Source organism: Ctenopharyngodon idella, chromosome 19 (genome assembly GCF_019924925.1).
Source record: "Ctenopharyngodon idella isolate HZGC_01 chromosome 19, HZGC01, whole genome shotgun sequence".
NCBI lineage: Eukaryota > Metazoa > Chordata > Actinopteri > Cypriniformes > Xenocyprididae > Ctenopharyngodon > Ctenopharyngodon idella.
This window is the reverse complement of record NC_067238.1, coordinates 29,802,547-29,822,761: the sequence shown is the minus strand read 5'-3', so window position 1 is coordinate 29,822,761 and position 20,215 is coordinate 29,802,547. Positions and strand designations below refer to the sequence as shown.

General features: G+C 37.2%; 1 protein-coding gene across 50 annotated transcripts in view; it reads right to left on the bottom strand.

Moving 5' to 3' along the window:
- clasp2 (cytoplasmic linker associated protein 2) overlaps positions 1-20,215 on the bottom strand; it is a 55,788-nt gene that overhangs the window by 28,367 nt on the left and 7,206 nt on the right. For 48 of the 50 annotated variants that reach the window (XM_051871581.1, XM_051871598.1, XM_051871591.1 and 45 more), the window contains exons 5-10: positions 20,116-20,191; positions 18,299-18,396; positions 10,790-10,860; positions 4,903-5,043; positions 1,569-1,645; positions 1,303-1,395 (exon numbers count right to left, since the gene is read on the bottom strand). In XM_051871581.1, the coding sequence (XP_051727541.1) occupies positions 1,303-1,395; positions 1,569-1,645; positions 4,903-5,043; positions 10,790-10,860; positions 18,299-18,396; positions 20,116-20,191 (556 nt within the window). Of the gene's footprint in view, positions 1-1,302; positions 1,396-1,568; positions 1,646-4,902; positions 5,044-8,272; positions 8,411-10,789; positions 10,861-13,198; positions 13,365-18,298; positions 18,397-20,115; positions 20,192-20,215 lie in introns of those variants that run through there. The other 2 variants (XM_051871637.1, XM_051871635.1) reach the window with 2 other exon arrangements.

The following is a 20,215-nucleotide window of genomic DNA, read 5'->3' as shown; positions in this document are numbered from 1 at the left end:
TCCTCAGTGCATAACAGGTATATTCTCCACCTGTAAATGTTAGAAGGTCATCCAAATATTTTCATTTTGCTGTCAGGGGTGGACGAGCCTTATGCAAGAGAGTCTCCGTTAAACTTCACAGACTTCAGTGAACGGGCGCCACAGCACGCCAAACAGACGCAAAAGAATAGGAGTGTAATAATTTTGAATAAAATATATATTTTGATAAAATATTTGTTGTTGAACATTAAATGTGCCATATTTAGAATTTTAAGCTTACAAGCAAGTTTATTTTTATGATAGCAGATAGCATAAGAAACGCTTTTATTGCTTGTTTCTGCATTTTTTTTGGCTGTGTTTTGATCCAGAGGTTCTGTACTCTTTCAAGAGAGGCGTAATAGCGCCCACTACTGTATAACAGTGAAAACACAGAAAGCCGGTAAATTCGGTCAATGGCGGGGAAAGAGTTAAGGCCCCGATATACTCTCGGCGAAGTTCTTTTTCGTTCTTCGCTTAGGGGTAAAACAAAGTTTAAAATACGTGACCAGCGATATACTGTTAGCGAACATCTGACACCGCACACACTGCTCAGAGTGATGGTTAGATGAATATGTAAGTATGTGCTGCGCGCTTTGCTCTCAATAACAAAAAGACAACAAAATTTGGAAAACAGCAAGCATTTTTTTTGCATAAAAAGCATCCGATCATAGCAACGTGGATATGTTTGCACGAGCTCTGCAATTCGGCACTCTACTAAAGTCACGTCATGTTTATTTATATAGCACTTTATACAATAGATTGCTTAAAATCAAGCAGCTATACCATATTAAACAGGAAAAAAAATGTGTCAGTGTCTTGTTTCATCATACGTACAAATTAATTTTCTACAATAAAAGCGGCTCTCCAGCGTGTTCATGTTTTTACTCGCATCTGACCTCGACGGACTGAACCGGAAAAGATTTTAGAGTGAAAGGCGGCGGAGCCTCAGCGCACACATACCTATTATGAATATCAAATCGAATCAGTAACCTAATGAAAGTGGTTTTATTTTACACGGAGTGGGTCCCCTCATGGGGGCTGCCATGTTGAGATCACATGATCAGTTGAACTGACTTCGACCGGTCATGTTAGTTCACTTGATCAATTAATTATGGCTGACTGTAAATAGAGCATTTTTAAACAGTGGCATTAGTAACTGAAAACATGGTTTTGCAGAATGCTGCATCCACACCACTAGGTGTCAGTGTAAATCCAATGCAACTGTCATATCAACTTCGACAAAAATGCCTGCATGAGTGTTTAAATCGTGCATGTTGAACTCACCGCACTTGTTCTATGGTCCCAGTCGTGTTTATCGTCAGATAGAACCTCACGGATCTTGTTCAGATTATCCTCCAGGTCCCGTGAGGAGTAGATCTATGCAAGTAGAGAGACACACAGATAGACTTGAGTTTTAGATCAAACACTTCCAAGCCTTTGATCAAACATCATAACATGAACGCTATGGAAGCCACGGGTGGATTTGTAACCAGGTTCTGAGGGAATTCAGTAACACTTCCCTCATTTATACGCAAGTGTGTGTGTCTCACCTGAACCGTGGGGACGTCTGTGAACGCTTTGATAAAATCCTCCTCATCCACGGCTCCTGCCACTTCCTTAGAGGCTCCTGAAACACACATGATTGACATCCATTAAAACACAAACTATGAAGACAACTAAGTTTATGAAGGGCGGATGCATCTGCTGACAGTTCCAGCCGCTACCATAGAAACTGAGCACAATGAGGTGTTACTATGGCAATCGTTGTATTGCTAGGCAAAAGGGAGGGTATACTTTGTGTACTAAGCATGTGATTATGTATTATGTGTGATAAAAATAGGTGGGGGAGGAAGTTGTAAACCACACTATATTTTAAAATGTATACCAAATTCAGTAAAATAGCCCTTTGCAATCTATTACAGGAGGGAGGAAACTCATCCGACACATTAAAAGCTCTCAATCCTAATGGACTTCCTGTCTGTCTTCCTGTAATTGAATGATCAATCATGGGGGGGTGTGGCCTGTAAGAACTCCCAACAGGGGGGAGGAACTGATGAGTGCCTAATAAACACAACAGCATCAGCGAGCTGTCAGTCAGCCTTCAGGAAACCCCATTTTTGGTGGACCTTTTTTAAAACCCGAAAGCTCTGTAATGAGCCTCAGCATAAATGTCAATCAATTGTGAACCGCTTATACAAACAAAAAAAACAAAAAAGGTATTTGTGCAAACTTCTTGTTCTGTAAAAGCATCAGTGCATGCAGCTACACAAATTACATGAATTAGATATGTGTGCTAGTGTGTACTTGCATTAGAGCTGCACGATTCTGGATAAAATAAGAATCACGATTTTTTTGTTTCAAACTGATTCTCCCACGATTATGAACAGACAACTAAACAAATTAACGTAATTTACTAGAGGTTCTGACAAAACGTTAATTGCTGCAGTCTAATTAAAATGTTTAATTAATCTGAATGAACTATTTTTAAAAAACGGTTTGAATGAATGATTCAATGACTCGCTCGTAAATACTTCACGTTTCAATACTAGATCAGCGTTTTTGAACAAATTTCTTGATTGAATGATTCAATGACAAATACATTTTTAAGTCACTTGTCGCCACCTACTGGCGTAACGATGTAATCGATACTATCAATTTTTGAAGCACCCAAAGTTACTTTAAAAAAGGTGTTTTGATCGCTTCTGTAGACATCAGTGTTTATATCCAAACTATAAACTTTTATCCCAGTACTTCTGTTATGATATGAATATTTGAAGAGTTTGGTTCTCAAAAAATTGAGTTTCTGCCAAAATCAGTATTATATCTGGTTAGTATTGAAAAGTCATTTATTAATTTTGCGCAAAATGCGATATCCGTCGTGTTTTTTTGTCACGTTTTCTCCCTTTCTTTCCAAAACGCGACAAACGCCAGTCTCCTTTCTCTGCAGAATGCGATATATCCGCTCAACCAATCACAGCACACCATTCCACACACTGTAAACAGCAACGGTGGCGCTCTGAATACACCCGGCATCCTAGCTTTCCTTATCTGCTTTGTACTTTGTGATCAACAAAAACAGAAAAATGAATAATTTTGACGGCATTGACGAACCTGTGGTGGTTTCTGTGGTGGGGAAGAAACGCAAGTCATCGAAATGTAATCATTTACGTGAGGAGATTAAGAAGATGAGGCACTCGGTCAAGCTGTTGCTTGTTTCACGACAGCATCAAACTTCTGTCACGGTCCCCAAAGCTGAATCATGGACAGTTTTTAAAAGCTGTTTTTAATACCAATGTACTCTGTAAATGTGTTTATTTTAACCGTGCGGTGGCGCCAGATACTCGGTAATGACAAACAGAGACATAATTAATTTATAACATTAACAAGATGACTGGTTCAATTCATTTTGGGAGTGATGGCAGAATGTATTTTTAGTAAAATGCCTGTATATAAGATTAGTATTGGCAAAGTTCAGAGGCTGTCATATATGTGAATCAGCTTACTTTGTTGTGTATTTTCAATATGAAAAATAACTTTTACATTGATGGATTAATTACATTTTGAAAAAGATGCTATGTGAAAGTTTGAAACAGAAAATAGTGGTTTTCATCTTGCCACTTTCTTGGTAAAGAAAACACCTTTTTTCTCAAATTAATCTCTTCATTTGTAACAGAAATAATGATACTGTGTGGCTGAAAAGATTGTTTGTGAAGCGGTTTCATACCTATACATGACAACTGCTCTCTCTGGCTCAGAGGCAGTACAAATGCTGATTTGAATGTTCTGGTGTGATTTTGTCAAAGGTTTAATAGACAGAGAATCGGTGTCAATAATATCGCGTGGGCGTTTGAATCGAGGTTGCGACCTTTTAACGATTAATCGTGCAGCTTTAATTTGCATTGAAATAATAAACAAACTAAATACTCATTACTTTGTCAACTTCTTTCCTCTTAAGAGCCTCTTTTCTAACTTTTCCTTCAATGATATTCAAGCTTGCAGAACAGGGTGGTAAGGCAGTATATATCATACAATGATAGAGACTCTTCTTATGACTTCACAACCAATAGAGACTATACTAATAGTAGGTATTTTGTACATACATAATGCAAAAACAAAAAGTAGAGTAATAAAAAAATAAAGCAGAATGTGTCCCAAACAAGTCAAGGCAGAGAAAAACTGACAATTAAGTTATTAATCATAATGCAAAGCTAAATAAATTTCAGGCTACCAAGCAATATCGCAACTTTCTGTAGAATTTAACTTATGAACAGGTACTAGCATTTGTATATCCACTATTTTACAACAGCTTTGAATGTGGCTCATCAAACCAGAATTAAAGAGCAGAATGATCTATTTTATAATATTAGTTGAGTCCTTTGCTCTAATCGTTACGTAATGTGAAGCTGCTTTTGAACTGATGCCAGACTGAATTATTTGTTGTTATCAGAAAATATTTTAGTTTGTGTCGATCAAGTTCTAAATAAGAAGAGAAAACCAAAGGATATTGCTTTCATAACAAAGTACCTTTCATTTGTGAATTATGTAATTCACTGGACGGTCTAAAAATAGGCTTTACTACATGGTTATTTAATATATAAACCATTTTTCCATTTAATTACCAACCAATACACATATATATAACATTTTTCATACCATAATAATGCTTTTTAGACATAACTGCCCAGCCCTTAAGCTTATAATACCTTCCTGACAGCAGAGACTAATCGAGTCAGTCATCAGTGATTAGTGCACTATTTTGACTTTTTAAAGTGCACAGCCATTTATTTTATCCATGCAAAACAACACTGCTTAACAGCATTAAGGCTAAAAACTAAATTATACTGCACCCCAGGATATATGAATGCAATCTCACACGTATCTCACCTGTCTTGGCAGTGGCACTGGGTCGTCTGGAACTGCTGGCAGAGTCTCCAGGTTTCTTGGGTACTTTGGGTACTTTGAACGCAGCCTGAGCCGATGACGGCCTGCTTCCATCCACAGAGTCATCGTCGTCAAAACTACGATCTGAAAGAAGCAACGAGAAGATGAATCAATTAGTTATTAGTTGTCAAGACGTGCAGGCAGCATAATAATAGACCAGCTAATTTCAAATTTTGTTCCAGAATAGACTTACTGCACAATGATAAGCAAAAACCACCTATTTCTGTGCCAACTTGCATAGTCTCAAATTCTCGTTCCAATGCAGTTGGTTCAATAAAAAGGAAATCTGTCAGAATATATCAACAAACAATTCCATTTCCTCTGAAACCCAATAGGTCTTTGGATTATATCATCAAGTATGGCAAGTACAGGTCTGATTTCCTCCCCACCACAGTATCAGCTTAAGTAATCAATGACCAGCCCAGAACCAGGACCTATTAGAGGCCTATCAATCACTAAAAAGCAAAAACAGGAAGTATAGGCACCGTTAATCACTTGCACACACTCACAAACAAAGAGAAATGCCTTCAAAACTCAAATACTCCACACAGCCACCCACACACAAGAACAGGCTTGAAGAACACAAACGGTCTTTCGCTTCATCTACCAGCTACTAAAAACACCCAAATCTCCACGGCACCTGGGCGACACCCAATTTCTGCATGGATTCAGATGTCAACGTTCATTTGAGTCACCAGCAACATTTCAAACAGGTACATCTTGAGAAGACACTCACAGTCACAGATGCGTTTGCAGATGAGGCGCCTCATGCCTGAAGGCGGGCGTGGCTCTCTCTCGTATCCGAGGCAACGCCCAAGCTGCCGCTCACATGACAGTGGTTCTCACGGTGACAAAATATCCCCAGACGGATCGGCAAGGCAGGTACCACAGTTCGCAGAAACCACCACCCAAAAGCTGGTCGGCATCTTCTCTCTCAATTACTCTCCCGCTCCATCCCCCCTCGTCTCCTGCTCCATCACTCCCTCGCACTTTGCTGGCGCACCGTCCCCCCTCCTTCCCAGCACCCGAAGAGCCAATCAGGAGAGTGATGACATCATCTTTAACCAGCCAGTGAGCTTTGAGATTTGAGGATGCTGCCTGAATGTCAATGTGGCTCATTTTGTCTGGAGCTCAAGCTAAGCTAATTAGCATCACGTAGCTGCATGATCATCTTGGTTTAAACACATTCACGGTCAAACGCTCACAGGGGAATTGTGGTTGAATAAAATGCATAAATACAGATGAGAACGAAGGCCACACCCCTACAGCTGAGACTTGGTCTTTGTTTGCATATGAAAGTGTGTGTGTGAGTGAGTGTGTGTGGGCAGTCGGCATTGTGACCCCGTTACTAAGCCAAGAGCTGATTGCACTGACACATTATGGATGCTGACCCCACTAGCGGGGCTGAAAGGGCTCTGTGTGCCTGCCTATGTGTGTAGCATTATTAGCATAGTAGCATAACCCGCCCTTTGTTCAGACAGGAGGGCGTGAACAACAATTCAACAAGGACAAGCCAATGACGACCGTACAGAGCAAGATCAATCGAGAATGAGGCTGGCCAAAAGGAACAAAACAGCAACAGGAAGCGAAGAAGAGAAAGAGAAAAAGTGGGGACAAGCTGAAGGGAAAAGGGGGGAAAAAAAGGGAGAAAAGGCAAGGATGGAGCAAGAGGGAGAGAGAGCTGGCTGCTTGCAAAAGGCTGTTGCCATGACGACAAGATCAGCCCACATCAGTGGATTTGAAAGATTGAAAAAAATAAATAAAAAAGGTTGAATCACATTGGTTTGAATTTTGTTTAGCAAAAAATGGCTAGCTTAAATCATAAAACAATACATATTTTTCAGAGCAACATTTGCTTCAAAAGCAAGATATTGCTTCTAAACTTCTGATAGTTAAGTTGCATTTTTTATGAATATTCTGGGAGAAAGGCCACCCATCATGAAAGTCTGTGAGACATCAATGAAATGCAGTGTACTGTCATAAACTCTAAAACATAATTGTAAAAAAAACTAAAATGTAAACAGTAAAATAACATTTTCCATTGTACTATAAAAACTGTAAAACACTGCATTCTGGGTAATATTATTAGTCTTTTTTGTGAAAGTAACTTATAGGCTACTTTCTCAAATGACAAATATTACCCAGAATGAATCGTTTTACAGTATATTACTTCTGTATATTACAATGCACTCTGGGTAAAATTATTTGTCATTTTTAAGAAAGTAGCCTATAGGTTACTTTCCTGAAAATGACTAATATCACCCAGAATGCATTGTTTTTATGGTATATTACTGTTTCAATGGAAAACGGTATTTTACTGTGTAAATTTTTGTATTTTTACAGTCATTTTTAGAGTGCAAGTCAACGCACAATTATTTATATTCAAATCAAAATTTGAATGATGAATAAGCTAAAAAAAAAATATTTCAATACATAACTACTTAAGAGTTATTGTATTGTGACACAGTTATCGATATAAAAAAAAAAAAGTATCGCCACCATATTGCCAGTTATGACGAACAGCAGTATGTAACACAGCAGAGGTCATTTAAAAATAAAAGCAACTGACTACACACTAGCATATGACACATTTCTCAGTCAAAATTGACCTGGAAACACAATTTAACTGCCATTAACACCGTATTGCGTATTGCTGGGTGACTAAGTGAGTGTTGATGTCTGAGTCCTCACTGGTCAGCCCGTAACTAAACTGGCTATTTAATCTGGTTACCAGGATTACGAAGAGAAGGACGTGAAGCCATTTACCCTGAAACAAACAGACAGAGAGCAGCTTTTGTAGTATGCCCACCAAAACGTACAGCGAACACAAGTACTCTAAGGCTTTAAAGCTTCATTTATAGTCAAGAGACACACAGCATCTCATAGAGTACTTAAATTTCCAGGGCAAGAACTGAAGAGTCTAATAATGGGTAGCGGCGGCAACAAAATGCCCTAGAAACCAGGTCACACTTGAACTCCCAAGGGACAAAACCCACTGATGCAGAAACCAATATAACTAGTATATCAGAGAGTATATAATACAGTATATTCTGATCAAACTCCATTGCTTTAATGGTTGGCGACTTTAAAGACAAGCAGGTACAAACTCTCTTCTAAAGTACAGATTACAAGCTGAAAGAATAGCCATAGGAGAGAGTATTTTCTGGACAATAACACCTTGTTTTTTCCAAAAAACTGACTGACTTGCATCCAATTCAGCTAAACAGAGCGTAATGCATACCAAATGTACACAAACAACAACACAACAGCTTACCAGTAATTTCTATACTACTCAATAGATAAACGCACTCACCGTCTCCATCGTCACCCACAGACATGGCTTTAATGCTTCTGAGAAGAGGCAGCTCTTTTACTCTCTCCTTCTCTCGTCCTTCTCTCTCTCTGTCACGCTGTGTCAGAGTAATGCCGTGACAGGCACAGCTCTCTCTCTATAACCCTCTCCTCACAGCGACTCCATTGGCAAAGCCATTGGACAGAAAAAAATTCTCTTTGAATGTCGTCCACTTTGTCTTATGCCAAATTTAAAAATGACTGGTAAGGAAGTTGGCTGCATGGTGATCGACCCCCTTCCAGCTCTTATACTGAAATCTGGCAAGATCTCAAGGTGCATGGCCAAGTAAAATCAGTTTAAGACTTTTGGACATTCACCAATACATTTGAGGAGACATGTTGAAATGTGTAGGGTCTGTGAGATCAATATGAATCTGATTTTATCCATTTAAATGCCAATTAGCAGTAGAGGAAAAGTCTGAATCTGTTTTCCAGATTATAGGCAATGGGTTTGCTTTGTTGCTGTATTAAACAAAGAGCAGTTGCTACTTTAAGTTGAGATATTAACAAATTCAAGAGTCATTAATCAGATTACTCCATAGTTAGTCTCAAAACTCACTCATGTCCAGGGTCATCCAATATAGCCAATTGCTTCAAAATGCACAATAATAAATAATTCAGGTAAGTTCAAAGCAGCAGGACAAAGTAAGTGGTGACTGGAAAAGAGTTGAACCAGCAGTAAACACAGATGCATATACTCAACGATTACACTGTTAAACTACGCATTTAACTAAATATTCAAGATCATTGCAACCAAAGGTAAATATCAGAGATGCACAATAATACAATGTGATCAAATTCGATAACTGATAAGCCAACAAAAAAAAAAAACACTAAGTGCTGCTATTAAAAATAAATGTATTTTTTAGTATTTCATTTTATCATTTTACTACTAATATTATTTTAAAATAACCTAAAAAAAAAAAAAAAACACTAAAAACTACAATTATTTTTTTAAATGCTGCAAGTGAACAGCAAAACATATGAACAGCATGAAAAAAAAAGATATTTCTTAGATTTGCATTTAATCGTGTTATTAAATTATTTTGAATTATTTTTCACTGGTAAATAAGTAACATTTCATTAAGCTTTTAATAAATAAGTGAGCGTTAGATCACAGCAAACACAATCTAAAATGTAAAAAATAGAGGGAAAAGGGCACAATTAAATATCCCTCCAAAAAAAAAAAAAAAAAAACCTTGAAAAAATTGGTTATCATCAGCCGGTAACCAATATGGTACAGATTAGGGATGTCAATTTACATAAATTCCCATAATCGATCATCGATTAAACCCATTGATACAGAACTTGGGTCATATATCGTAGAACAGGTCTCAACTAGCAGAATCCAACAAGCATATCTGTTTCAGTTAGAGATCAAACTATACCAAGTATTTGTATGAAAAAGCGCCACCGACGTACGTGTAAACAGTATAAACACGATGCTTTTGCGCCATAATTTTGTTTGTAACTTCGCAAAACATTTGTAAACCATAGTAGATCACATATCTTTATTCAGAGCAGGTGGATTCGAACGAGCCCAAACACAGCATAAGACAATGCGTAGATCACAGAGTGACATGACATGCTGTTTTGCTAAAGCTATAGGACTTCCGGGTTTTAATTGCATCACTATCATGACGCAGTGTTTTCCAACGTCATTTGAAAGTTCAACCAATGGAAACTGGATCTCAGGTGTGGTAGGTGGGTAGGGAAGATGTGTAGAGACCAACCCAACACTGTTTTACAGCTGGAGCGTGCTTGGATTGGTTTGATCGCTCAAGATTGACAGGTCTTGATTTACCATGAGCCACAGAATTGGTTTTTTTTGAACCCTTGGTTAATCATGTTTTGAAATAAACGGCTAGTATCTCTGGTAAGAACTGTCCCTTCACCCATGTCAAAGACATTGCTGAACACATGAACCCATAAACACATGTAAAAACACGTTTACCCCCATAAAGTCAACAGCTGCAACCATGAAAAAAAGCAATCATAGAATACCTTGTTAAAGTCACTGTAAAACACATTACTGCACCACAACAACTCTACACCACAACCAAATGAGAGCAGCACAGTGTGATCCATCTGGAGATCCAGCTCTGCCATCACATGACATATGCCAAATACATCATGGAGATTTCCAAGGCCGTGGAAGTCTGACACCGTCTCCCCTTTTTAGATGCCAGCACTCAAGTTAAAACTAACTTACTGGAGACCGACGGGGCACGCAAAAATCCAGCATTAAGACATAGCCAATCACTTTATGTTGATGTTAACCCTCTAGTAATGCTAATGCTAATGAAAAACATGAGGATTAGCATTTAGATTAAAGTAGCATTGCGGTTAAAGCTGGGGCTCAGATGTCAAAGGCTTATGTTCAGGACTGTGGTCAAAGACACTGACAAAGACTAATATTAGCATTGTAACTGAAGCTAAGTGTTGCAAACAAGATTTAGCTAGTTAAAATCTAACTTACCATGACTCGGGCTGAGAGCCATGTTCCCCGAATTCAGCACTTCATCAAAACGGTTCAGAATGGTCTGTAACCTGAAACAAACAGAGCGGAGAGGATTTGAGATTGATATTAAAATGATCACACAAAACTTTTTTTTAAAAAAAACTGCACACAACAATAGCATGAATATTATAGTCAAATTTTTGCCATCTTAACCAAGAAAACAATCACTAAGTAAGGCATTATCAAGGTGATATCAAAGTCACAATAATTTTGCTGGCAACGTACACTACCGTTGAAGATTTTGGGGCCGATAAGATTTTCTAATGTTTTTGAAAGAAGTATTTTATGCTCAGCAAGGCTGCATTTATTGGATCAAAAATACAGTAAAAAAAAAAAAAAAAAAAAAAAAAAAACAGCAAATGAATGCATCCTGAAATCAAAACAAACTGACCCCAAATTTATGATTTTAACACGCTTATTTTGCCATCAAGTTTACTAAAACCGTGTCATTAGTTTCATGACCCCTCTTTGTCCTGCACGCATAAAAAGTTACAAAAACAGATCAGTTCATTTTCGTGAATCTGCTCATGTATTAAAATATTTTACTAAAAGACATACATAGGTAAATATTACTTCTTTTCTACCAAGTATGAATAGATTGGAGTATATGAATAAAAATGATAAATATTCTTCCTTGGGTTGATTTAGCAAAAAAGCAGTCTAGAAAGCATGCCTATTTTAAATATTTTTCATTTGATTTTTACTGTATTTTACTTCTGCATTAAATTATTTTATTCTACTTTGCCCCAATGGCTGTTTGGCTAAAAATTTTTGGATTCACCGAGTAGAAAAAAAATAAATATCAACAAAAGGCTGAAAAATACAGAGATTTCCATTTTTGTTTTAGTAATATCGCCCAGCCATAAAGTGATGGTACGGTGCAATGAAAATGCAATAAACAGGTTTCTTTCTGTTTCACTGCATAACAAAAAAGCTTTCTGAAGTAAAACACATCTTGCATACTTCTGTTGCAACAGCATCAAAGGCCTTAATCTGTCATTCACAATAATGTTGCTTCTGATAAAGACAAACAGATACAGACAAGTCTGCCATTTTACACATTCATGCACTGCTGTCAGAACCTGACCAACATCACTCACAGAAAATGTTCAGTAGCTTTAAAGGCCTTTAATTAGGGATGCATAATACATCGGCCACCATATCGGTATCAGCCGATATATGCTCATTTTTAATGTTATCGTTATCGGCCTGATAAGACAATTTGGCCGATATATTAAAGCCGATAAATAATGGATTATTTCCTTCAGCTGTGCACTGTCATCCATTATGGTTTTGAATTGCTTGAAATATGATTGAAATCACTTCAAAAAGAAAAATATAGTTAAGTACAACGTGCAATGTCTAGTTCTCATAATAATATTATAATGAGAACATTATAATTGTGTGCTTGGGACATGGCTTTGAATGGTGAAACTTTTGTTTTTGTAATCAAGCTCTCAAAAATTATAGAAAAATTTTGATTTAGATTTATCGGTCAATATATCGGTTATCGGCTTTCAAATATAAAGAATTATCGGTTATTGGTATCGGCCAAAATGTTCATATCGGTGAATCCCTACCTTTAATCCTTAACTTTTTTCCTTAACTTGAAAAATGTTTCAGCCATAAAATATGTATTAAAAGCAAATAAGATGCAAAGCCAAACATAATACGACACAGACAAACCACTGTAATAAATGGGAGCATTACAAAAAAAATAATAAAAATACAATATTTAAAACAAGCACATCTGCAGAGTGCACTTACAAGTCATTGCTTAATTACTAGTCTTGAAGTGCCTGCCAAACACAACAAGACTATTTTCAGCACAAGGAACAATTAAGAAGACACCACAGCCCAATTACTGTCTCTCACCGGCCCAATGTATAGCAGATCGAACATTAAAGTGCAGCTTCAAAGTATCAAGAATGATGCTTAAACCCTGCATGAGGCGAAACGATATTTGGATAAATCTGCTGGCCCCGCAGTCCTACAGCCATAAACCAATAACGTGCGCATTTACTTTCTCACATGTAATAAGCATGTAAATGCACATTCAAGGCCACATGTGAGATGTTGCATGTGTGTGTGTTTAACACAGTGCTTGCAGTCCAGACGAATCAGGCATGTTCTTACACATGCAGAAACACACACACACAGATCATCAATCCCTATTAACGCAACCGATTTAGGATCTCTGCTCTTTCTAACCAAAATGGTGCCGCTGCAGAAGACACGAGGAGCTAAAATGCAACAAGACAGAGAGAAAGTGAATAAACAGTCAAGAACGAGAAGAAAAAAAGAACATGCAACGAGATGAAGAAAGAGAAAAGGGTAAAAGAGGACAGCATGCGAGGTCCCACCCACCTGCTCAGACATACTGCCCTTCATACACAGCCGAGGATCGCTGAAAAGACTCCACTGCTGTGTGTCTGTCGCAGAAAACTAAGAAACTGTTCACCAGTTTGTGCGTGTGTGTGTTTGTGTGTGAGAGATAGACAGCGCAAAGATTCTATTCCCCTTTACATAACCTCCTGTCTGGAACACACACCAGTGGGAGGGGCTAAAGCTGTGGAGCTCAGAGACAGGGCTCCCACCCCTCCCCCCTCCAGGCACGGACACACACACTTAAGCACCGCTCGCATTCCCCCTCTCCTCACTGTCGCCCCCCGCGTCTTGCCTTGGCTCAGTCAGTTCCGACTGCCCTCTCGCTCTCCTTCCTTCCTGTTTTGACTGACACGGCCCCCAGCTCACGGCCCTGTCCTTTCAAACCGTATTCATGTCAACAACACACATGTCCTTTCTTGTAGCCGCTATCTCTTGGTCAGATGAGGGCAGTGCAGTCACTGAATTACAGTATTTGTATGTACAGTTGCTTAGAGTGATTTTCGGCATGTGTGCCCAACCCTTGGGTGTGAGGGATCAGATCAGATCACATCACATCAATATGATGTGATGCAACAGGATTCCAAAGGCAAAGTGTAAGAGACAAACAACATCGGCCCTCAAAATTATACAAGCAGAAAAAAAGAGAGAAGAGTGTGAACTCAAATATTCTCTACTAACTATTTTTTTATTGGCCAATATTAGAGATTATTTTTTAATTTAATTGGTCAATATTGGATATATACTGTTTAAAATTGGATATTTAAGACAATCTGTCGAAATAATGTGTGTCTTTGGTGATAAATGCTAAATAACAATTAAAATTCTATACTAACTTAATGATAAAAGATTTTTCTATTAAAGATACTAATATATCATGCAAAGCTAATATTCAAGGATGCATTATATGCATAAATAGATTTTTTTAGCATTTAGACTTGTAGTTTTGTTGATTTTTAACATTTAAAAAGAGTTCTAATATAATTTTTCAAAATGTTTGTGTGTATATATAACTTTTGGGGTGTGATGATGCACTTAGCTCACGAGACGATACTTGATATTGGGTTCATGAGACAAGGCGATGACCATTTTAAAGAAATTAAGATATATGACTGGAAAAATAGTCTTATTCAACTGAAAGTCACAAAATGCAAAACAATGCAGGTGCATTTTGAAATGTTTTAACTGCTCTAGGGCTGTCACTAATGATTATTTTGTTAATCAAGTGATAATTTTAACAGTTAATCGAATGAACGATAATATTGTTTTTGTGGTAATAAAAATAGACCTAAGTGAACAATAGCCTTTAAAATGACTTAAAATACATATATAATAACAATGAGGTAATAATAATTGGTTCAAATAATGTATCAAAAGAAATTTTACGGTTTTACTGAACAACACTGTTAAAATACATGCAATATACATAATAAAAAAAAAACAATTAAAATGCAATATACATAATATAAACAATCAATTTATAACAAATGCCAGCAGAGGGCACCAGTGGCCTGGTGACTTGTTGTTACACTTTACAGCATAATCAAATCTGTGTTTAATATTGGCCAAACAACATTTAATTCAAATGTCCACTTAATCTTTAATATTTGGCCACTTCTTTATGATAGAAATGCTACAGCCACTGCAATTTCTTGAACAAGAACATGTGGACATCAAAACATGCAAACTCTGAGCGAGGGTTTAAACTTGTTTTGAAATCATGATGAACCTGCAACGCATATTATTTATTTAATTGAATAGCAGCCTTTGTGATTTCACAATAGCACTATGCTATATTATGATTTTTAAATGGTTTTAATATATCGAGCAGCCTTAGAAGACAGTCTAAAAGTGCTGATATTGCGAGACTTTTCACCTTGACGAGAAATATCGTCACATTTTAATATCGTGAAGCACGAGATCTCGTCACACCCCTAATAAACTACATTTTTTAATCAGCCAGAATTTTAGTATGGTGCATCCTTACACCGTGTCCTAACTAGACGTGATGCGATAAAATTCCATAGATAAGCAATTAGTCTAACCACACCAGACGTGACATGACATGACTACGAGACGTGACAAAATCTATTTAAAAAAAAAAAAAAAAAAAAAAAAAAAAATCACAGCCAATCAGAAGAGCGTGTGGGCGGAGTCCCTCTGCAAGCGATCACCAAGCTCACGATTAAATTTCATATTTGAAATCACCAATGAAATCTGACAACCATCTCAAAGTTTGTTTCTAAACTCTCAAATCTTGTCAAATCACATGCATCTCAAAACACTGACTGTTTCTATTGCAACCGGAGCTTCTAACGGCAGCTGCAGTGATGCAATGACTTTACCAAGTGGCTATTGGCTCTTTTATTTAGAAGGCGGGACTTATTCCATTGCACTTTCTCCCATTCATAGTAATGAGTGCACCATCTTTGTCTTTGACTGCATAAGTACATAATGAAATTCTTAAATATTACACCATTTTAACATGATTAAAAATACAGTGTTTGAAACAATCCGTCATAGAATACACTTGTTTGTTCACATTGATTAGACAGTTCGTTCTTGTTTTATTTATTAATTTTCAAGATATGAGGTGAATTATCCATTGTCGCCTTCAGTATGCCTTAAAAGTCACACAAAATGATATTCAAACTCACATTAAATCCTTTTAAAATTAAAGCACATAAACGGTACCTGAGATTATCAATGTCATACTTTGAATGTTGTTTTTCCAACCACAACAGTGCAGAAATAGAAACTATTTCTAAAACAGAATTGTTGCGCATCACCATCAGAACAAAAACGCTGATTAACATGGAAAAGATACCTTTTAATCGCGTGTCGTGGCGTAGAAAAGCAATGAAATGCACAAAATAACAACTGTCTTGAACATATCCTTCACCAATGCAGACACAAGCACCTTTGTGTTCCTGACCAGTGGTATTGTCTGAGATAACGATGTGTCAGAGTCATAACCATGTCACACACCAGACAATCTGACACATCACACCGTTGCTATGGGCTGAACATACACAGCATGTGGGTCATTCCAGACCCCATATAGTTCAGTTTATATTAAAACATCTGGACTACACTAAACATGAATCACTCTGAACTTTAAATCTGACTCCTGGAAGAGCTATTATAGTGTACCAGTGCCAAAATCTAGGACCATGAAACCATAAGAGGAAAAAAAAAAAGACAACAACACAGATTCCACCAGAAATGAATCCATTATGTACAGAAAAAAAATTGATTCAGCATCATTCACTGGCATTAGTAAAGTGATCATGAAATGTTCAAGATGCGGCCAATGGAGTCTGTCCAAGCGCCCGAAGCCTCTTACATCAGACAGAGAGGAATGCAGGAGTATTAGACAGTCTTCAAAAACTCAATTTATCACAGATCAACAGTGCACACTGATGTCAGCCTGCAAGATTTTATCAGATTACAAGGAATCCTTTTTTAAACACAATGTAAATAGATTTTCACCATTCAGTAATAGGAAACCTATGAAGTAATTTCTTAGTAAGTTTACAGTACACACAATCACAAACACCCTTCTTTGAATCTACAGACTTTAATACAGTGCAAGTACTGAAATACTCAATAGAACTGCAATGATAGACCAATAAATGGAGCTGATATGATAATCTAATGCTGTTTCAGCGCTCTTTGGTTTTTATTAAATCAATAGGCTGATCTCAAGAGAAAATGGTCAAGTAATCCCTCCAAGGGCTGCTGTGTAGATAGAAAATTAATATGCTCATAAGACACAAAAATGTCCACAATGATCTATTAATGTAGTCTACCAAAGATTGAGCAAAAAATATACATGTGCAAAATACAGGTCAGTATGGATGCAAATTGCACCAGCAAAGTGATTTATCATGTAAACAGTGTGCATACAAACTGAAGATTCAAAGATTTGATGTTCAGAATTATTTTTTATACAGTCTAAATCCATGTTGCAATGACTTAAGTGTAAATGATGTGTTAAACACAAACTATACTATGACTTTCCCCCCCTCAATAAATTCTTAATTTACTGCTCATTAATAGTAAGCTAGTTGTTAAGTTCAGTTATTGGGTAAGATTAGGAATGTAGAATAACGTCATGCAGAATAAGGCATTAATATGTGCTTAATAAGTACTAATAAATAGCCAATATTCTAGTAATATGCATGCTAATAAGCAACTAGTTAAAAGACTCCAAAATAAAGTGTTACCGTGTTTTCTTCTTTTTTACTTGTGAATTCTGTTACACTTTATTTCAATAGTCCTATTTATGGAGACATACAAAGGAACAAAATGTTGTGAAGTAGTTTGCAACTACATGTCAACAAAGTGATTAATTTGCAACTACAAGTTAACTAACTAATTTAGAGTATTAGTAGACTGTTAGGGTTAGTAGAATAAGTTGACATGCAACGAAAAGCAATGAAATGCACAAAATAACAAACTTGCAAAGTTACTTATAGTATAATGTCTGATTGGGAGAATCAAAATAAAGTGTTAGCAGACAGTCTACTAATACTCTAATAAGAGTTAGTTGACATGTAGTTGCAAAGTTACTAATAGTAGAATGTCTAAAGTGGACTATCAAAATAAAGTGTAAACATGAATGCAAGGGAAATCACTTTCATTCCAATATATTTCAAATCTGGTAAAATACACATATATTAATAGGCTATACTCTACATGCACATGCTATATAGAGCCATATTTAATTGGTCATACCTGAAAAGGCTGGTATTCAAAAAGAGCCACAAATGAGTCGCAAAATGCTCCTTTAAATACGGGTGTGTCCAACCGGTGTGCATGTGCTACTATTTGTACAATTCTTCATCATAAATCACCCACAATACGCCCACAAACAATCTGCTAGATTGAAGTCATTAAAACTGACTCATATCAGAGTAATTATACCAATCCAGAAACTGTCAACACAACCGTGGTGTAGGCACAACACATGATTGGGTTTGGGACAGAATGATGCTCGTTGGCTTAGCGCAGTATCATTAAGTTGATAAGATAAATATTTCTAGAAAGCTTGTGTGTTCAACAGTAAATCATACTAACCGTGCAGATGGTAGATCTCTTTTGTTGAGGTCCACTCTCACTCTCTCTCCTACATGCCGATACACCTCCACTAGGGTTGATATAGCAGCCTCCCGTACCTGTGGAACACACGACACACAATTAACCTAGAAACACAACTACAGATTGATCCTTTAACAATCCCATTCATGCTGACAGCGACTGAAATTATTTAATTTTCAATGAGAGTTGGTGATGCGATTAAAAGGGACATAGCATGAAAATCTGACTTTAGATTTAAGTGCTATAATCGTGTTCCCGGCATCTACCAACCCAAAAAAACATGAAAAAGGACATCCCAGTAACTTAGTTTTGGCAAGCCTTTCTCTGCAAGCATGTGAAAAAACGAGGCGCTCCTTAATCTGCACGTTTCCACCCACGGCGCCACCATTTTGTTTTCACAAGTGAAAATGGTATACCAGTTATAACGCCATGGCAAAAGTTCGAGCAAAGCATGCTAACTGTTCTGTCGTTGGCTGCACAGACGAACACAGAACTATTTAGAGTCTCATTAGCTTGGATAACCTGCAAGTTGACCCTGGCGACTGCTAAAAAAGGAGCGTTTCTGTCTGAGCGATATTTTTGGAAAAAATATTAGACCATTCACAGCATTTGATAGTAATCATAAACGTTAGCCTTGTGTGTATGGCTCTGTTTGGCAAAAAGGTACGGTATAGTGGGCCAAATCCAAATCCAAAGCAATTACATAAATTTATCCACTAACGTCCAGTTTCATTCTAAAAGTTGTAACTTCTTCCTGAGTCTCTCCATCAGTGTCGACTCCGGTTTGAACAATGTAAGGCTGAACACGTTACTGACCATCGTCATTTTGGCTGCGTGAGATTCTCCAGCTTTGTTGTTGTTGAGCAACTGAAGCTGTTAAAGCTCCGCCCTCTTTTGGAAAGCGGGCTGAGAGCAGCAGCTCATTTGCATTTAAAGGGACACACACAAAAACGGCGTGTTCTCAAACCCAAATAGGGGGCAAATTTGACAAACTATAATAAATGATCTGTGGGGTATTTTAAGCTGAAACTTCACAGACACATTCTGGGGACACCAGAGACAAGTGAATATAGGTCCCCTTTAAATCGCTTTGTGTAAATGCTGATTCATAAATATTTCGTTATAGTTTGGGATCGGTATGATTTAAAAAAAAAATGGTTTTAAAAGAAGTCTCTTATGCTCACTAAGACTATTTATTTGATCAAATATACAATATTATTACAATTTAAACTTTTTTATGCGAATATATTTTAAAAAGTAATTTATTCCTGTGATGCAAAGCTGAATTTTCAGCATCATTACTCAAGTCTTCAGTGTCACATGATCCTTCAGAAATCATTCTAATATGCTGATTTGCTGCTGAAGAAAGATTTATGATTATTATTATTATCATCAATGTTGGAAACAGATGTACTGCTTAATATGTTTCTGGAAACTGTGATACATTTTTTTTTCAGGATTTTTGGATGAAGAGAGTTCAAAAGAACAGAATTTGTTTAGTGGAACCATGAGATTGATCAGACCATTTTCTAGACTTCCTTTTTCAATTATCTAAAAGATTTTTTTTCCTATTCTTCCATCTCAACCTCCAAATCTAATGCTTATCTCTGTGAGTGGTCCATTCGCCCAGCAGGAGCTTGAATTCAGCTGTTCATGTCTAGAAGCCTAACATTAGCGCGGACTGCCTCCCTCCCTCCCTCACACACAAAGGACAGAAACAGAGAGTGAGTCCAACTCACTTTACTTTTTCACACACATTCCAAGCATTACATACATACACAGACACAGATTCATACCTGGGGGTTCTGGTCTCCTGTTAGCGAACAGAGATGTGGAACGAATTTACTCAAACTCAAGGGTTGAGCGCCGTAACTAAGAGAAAGAGAGAAACAAAGA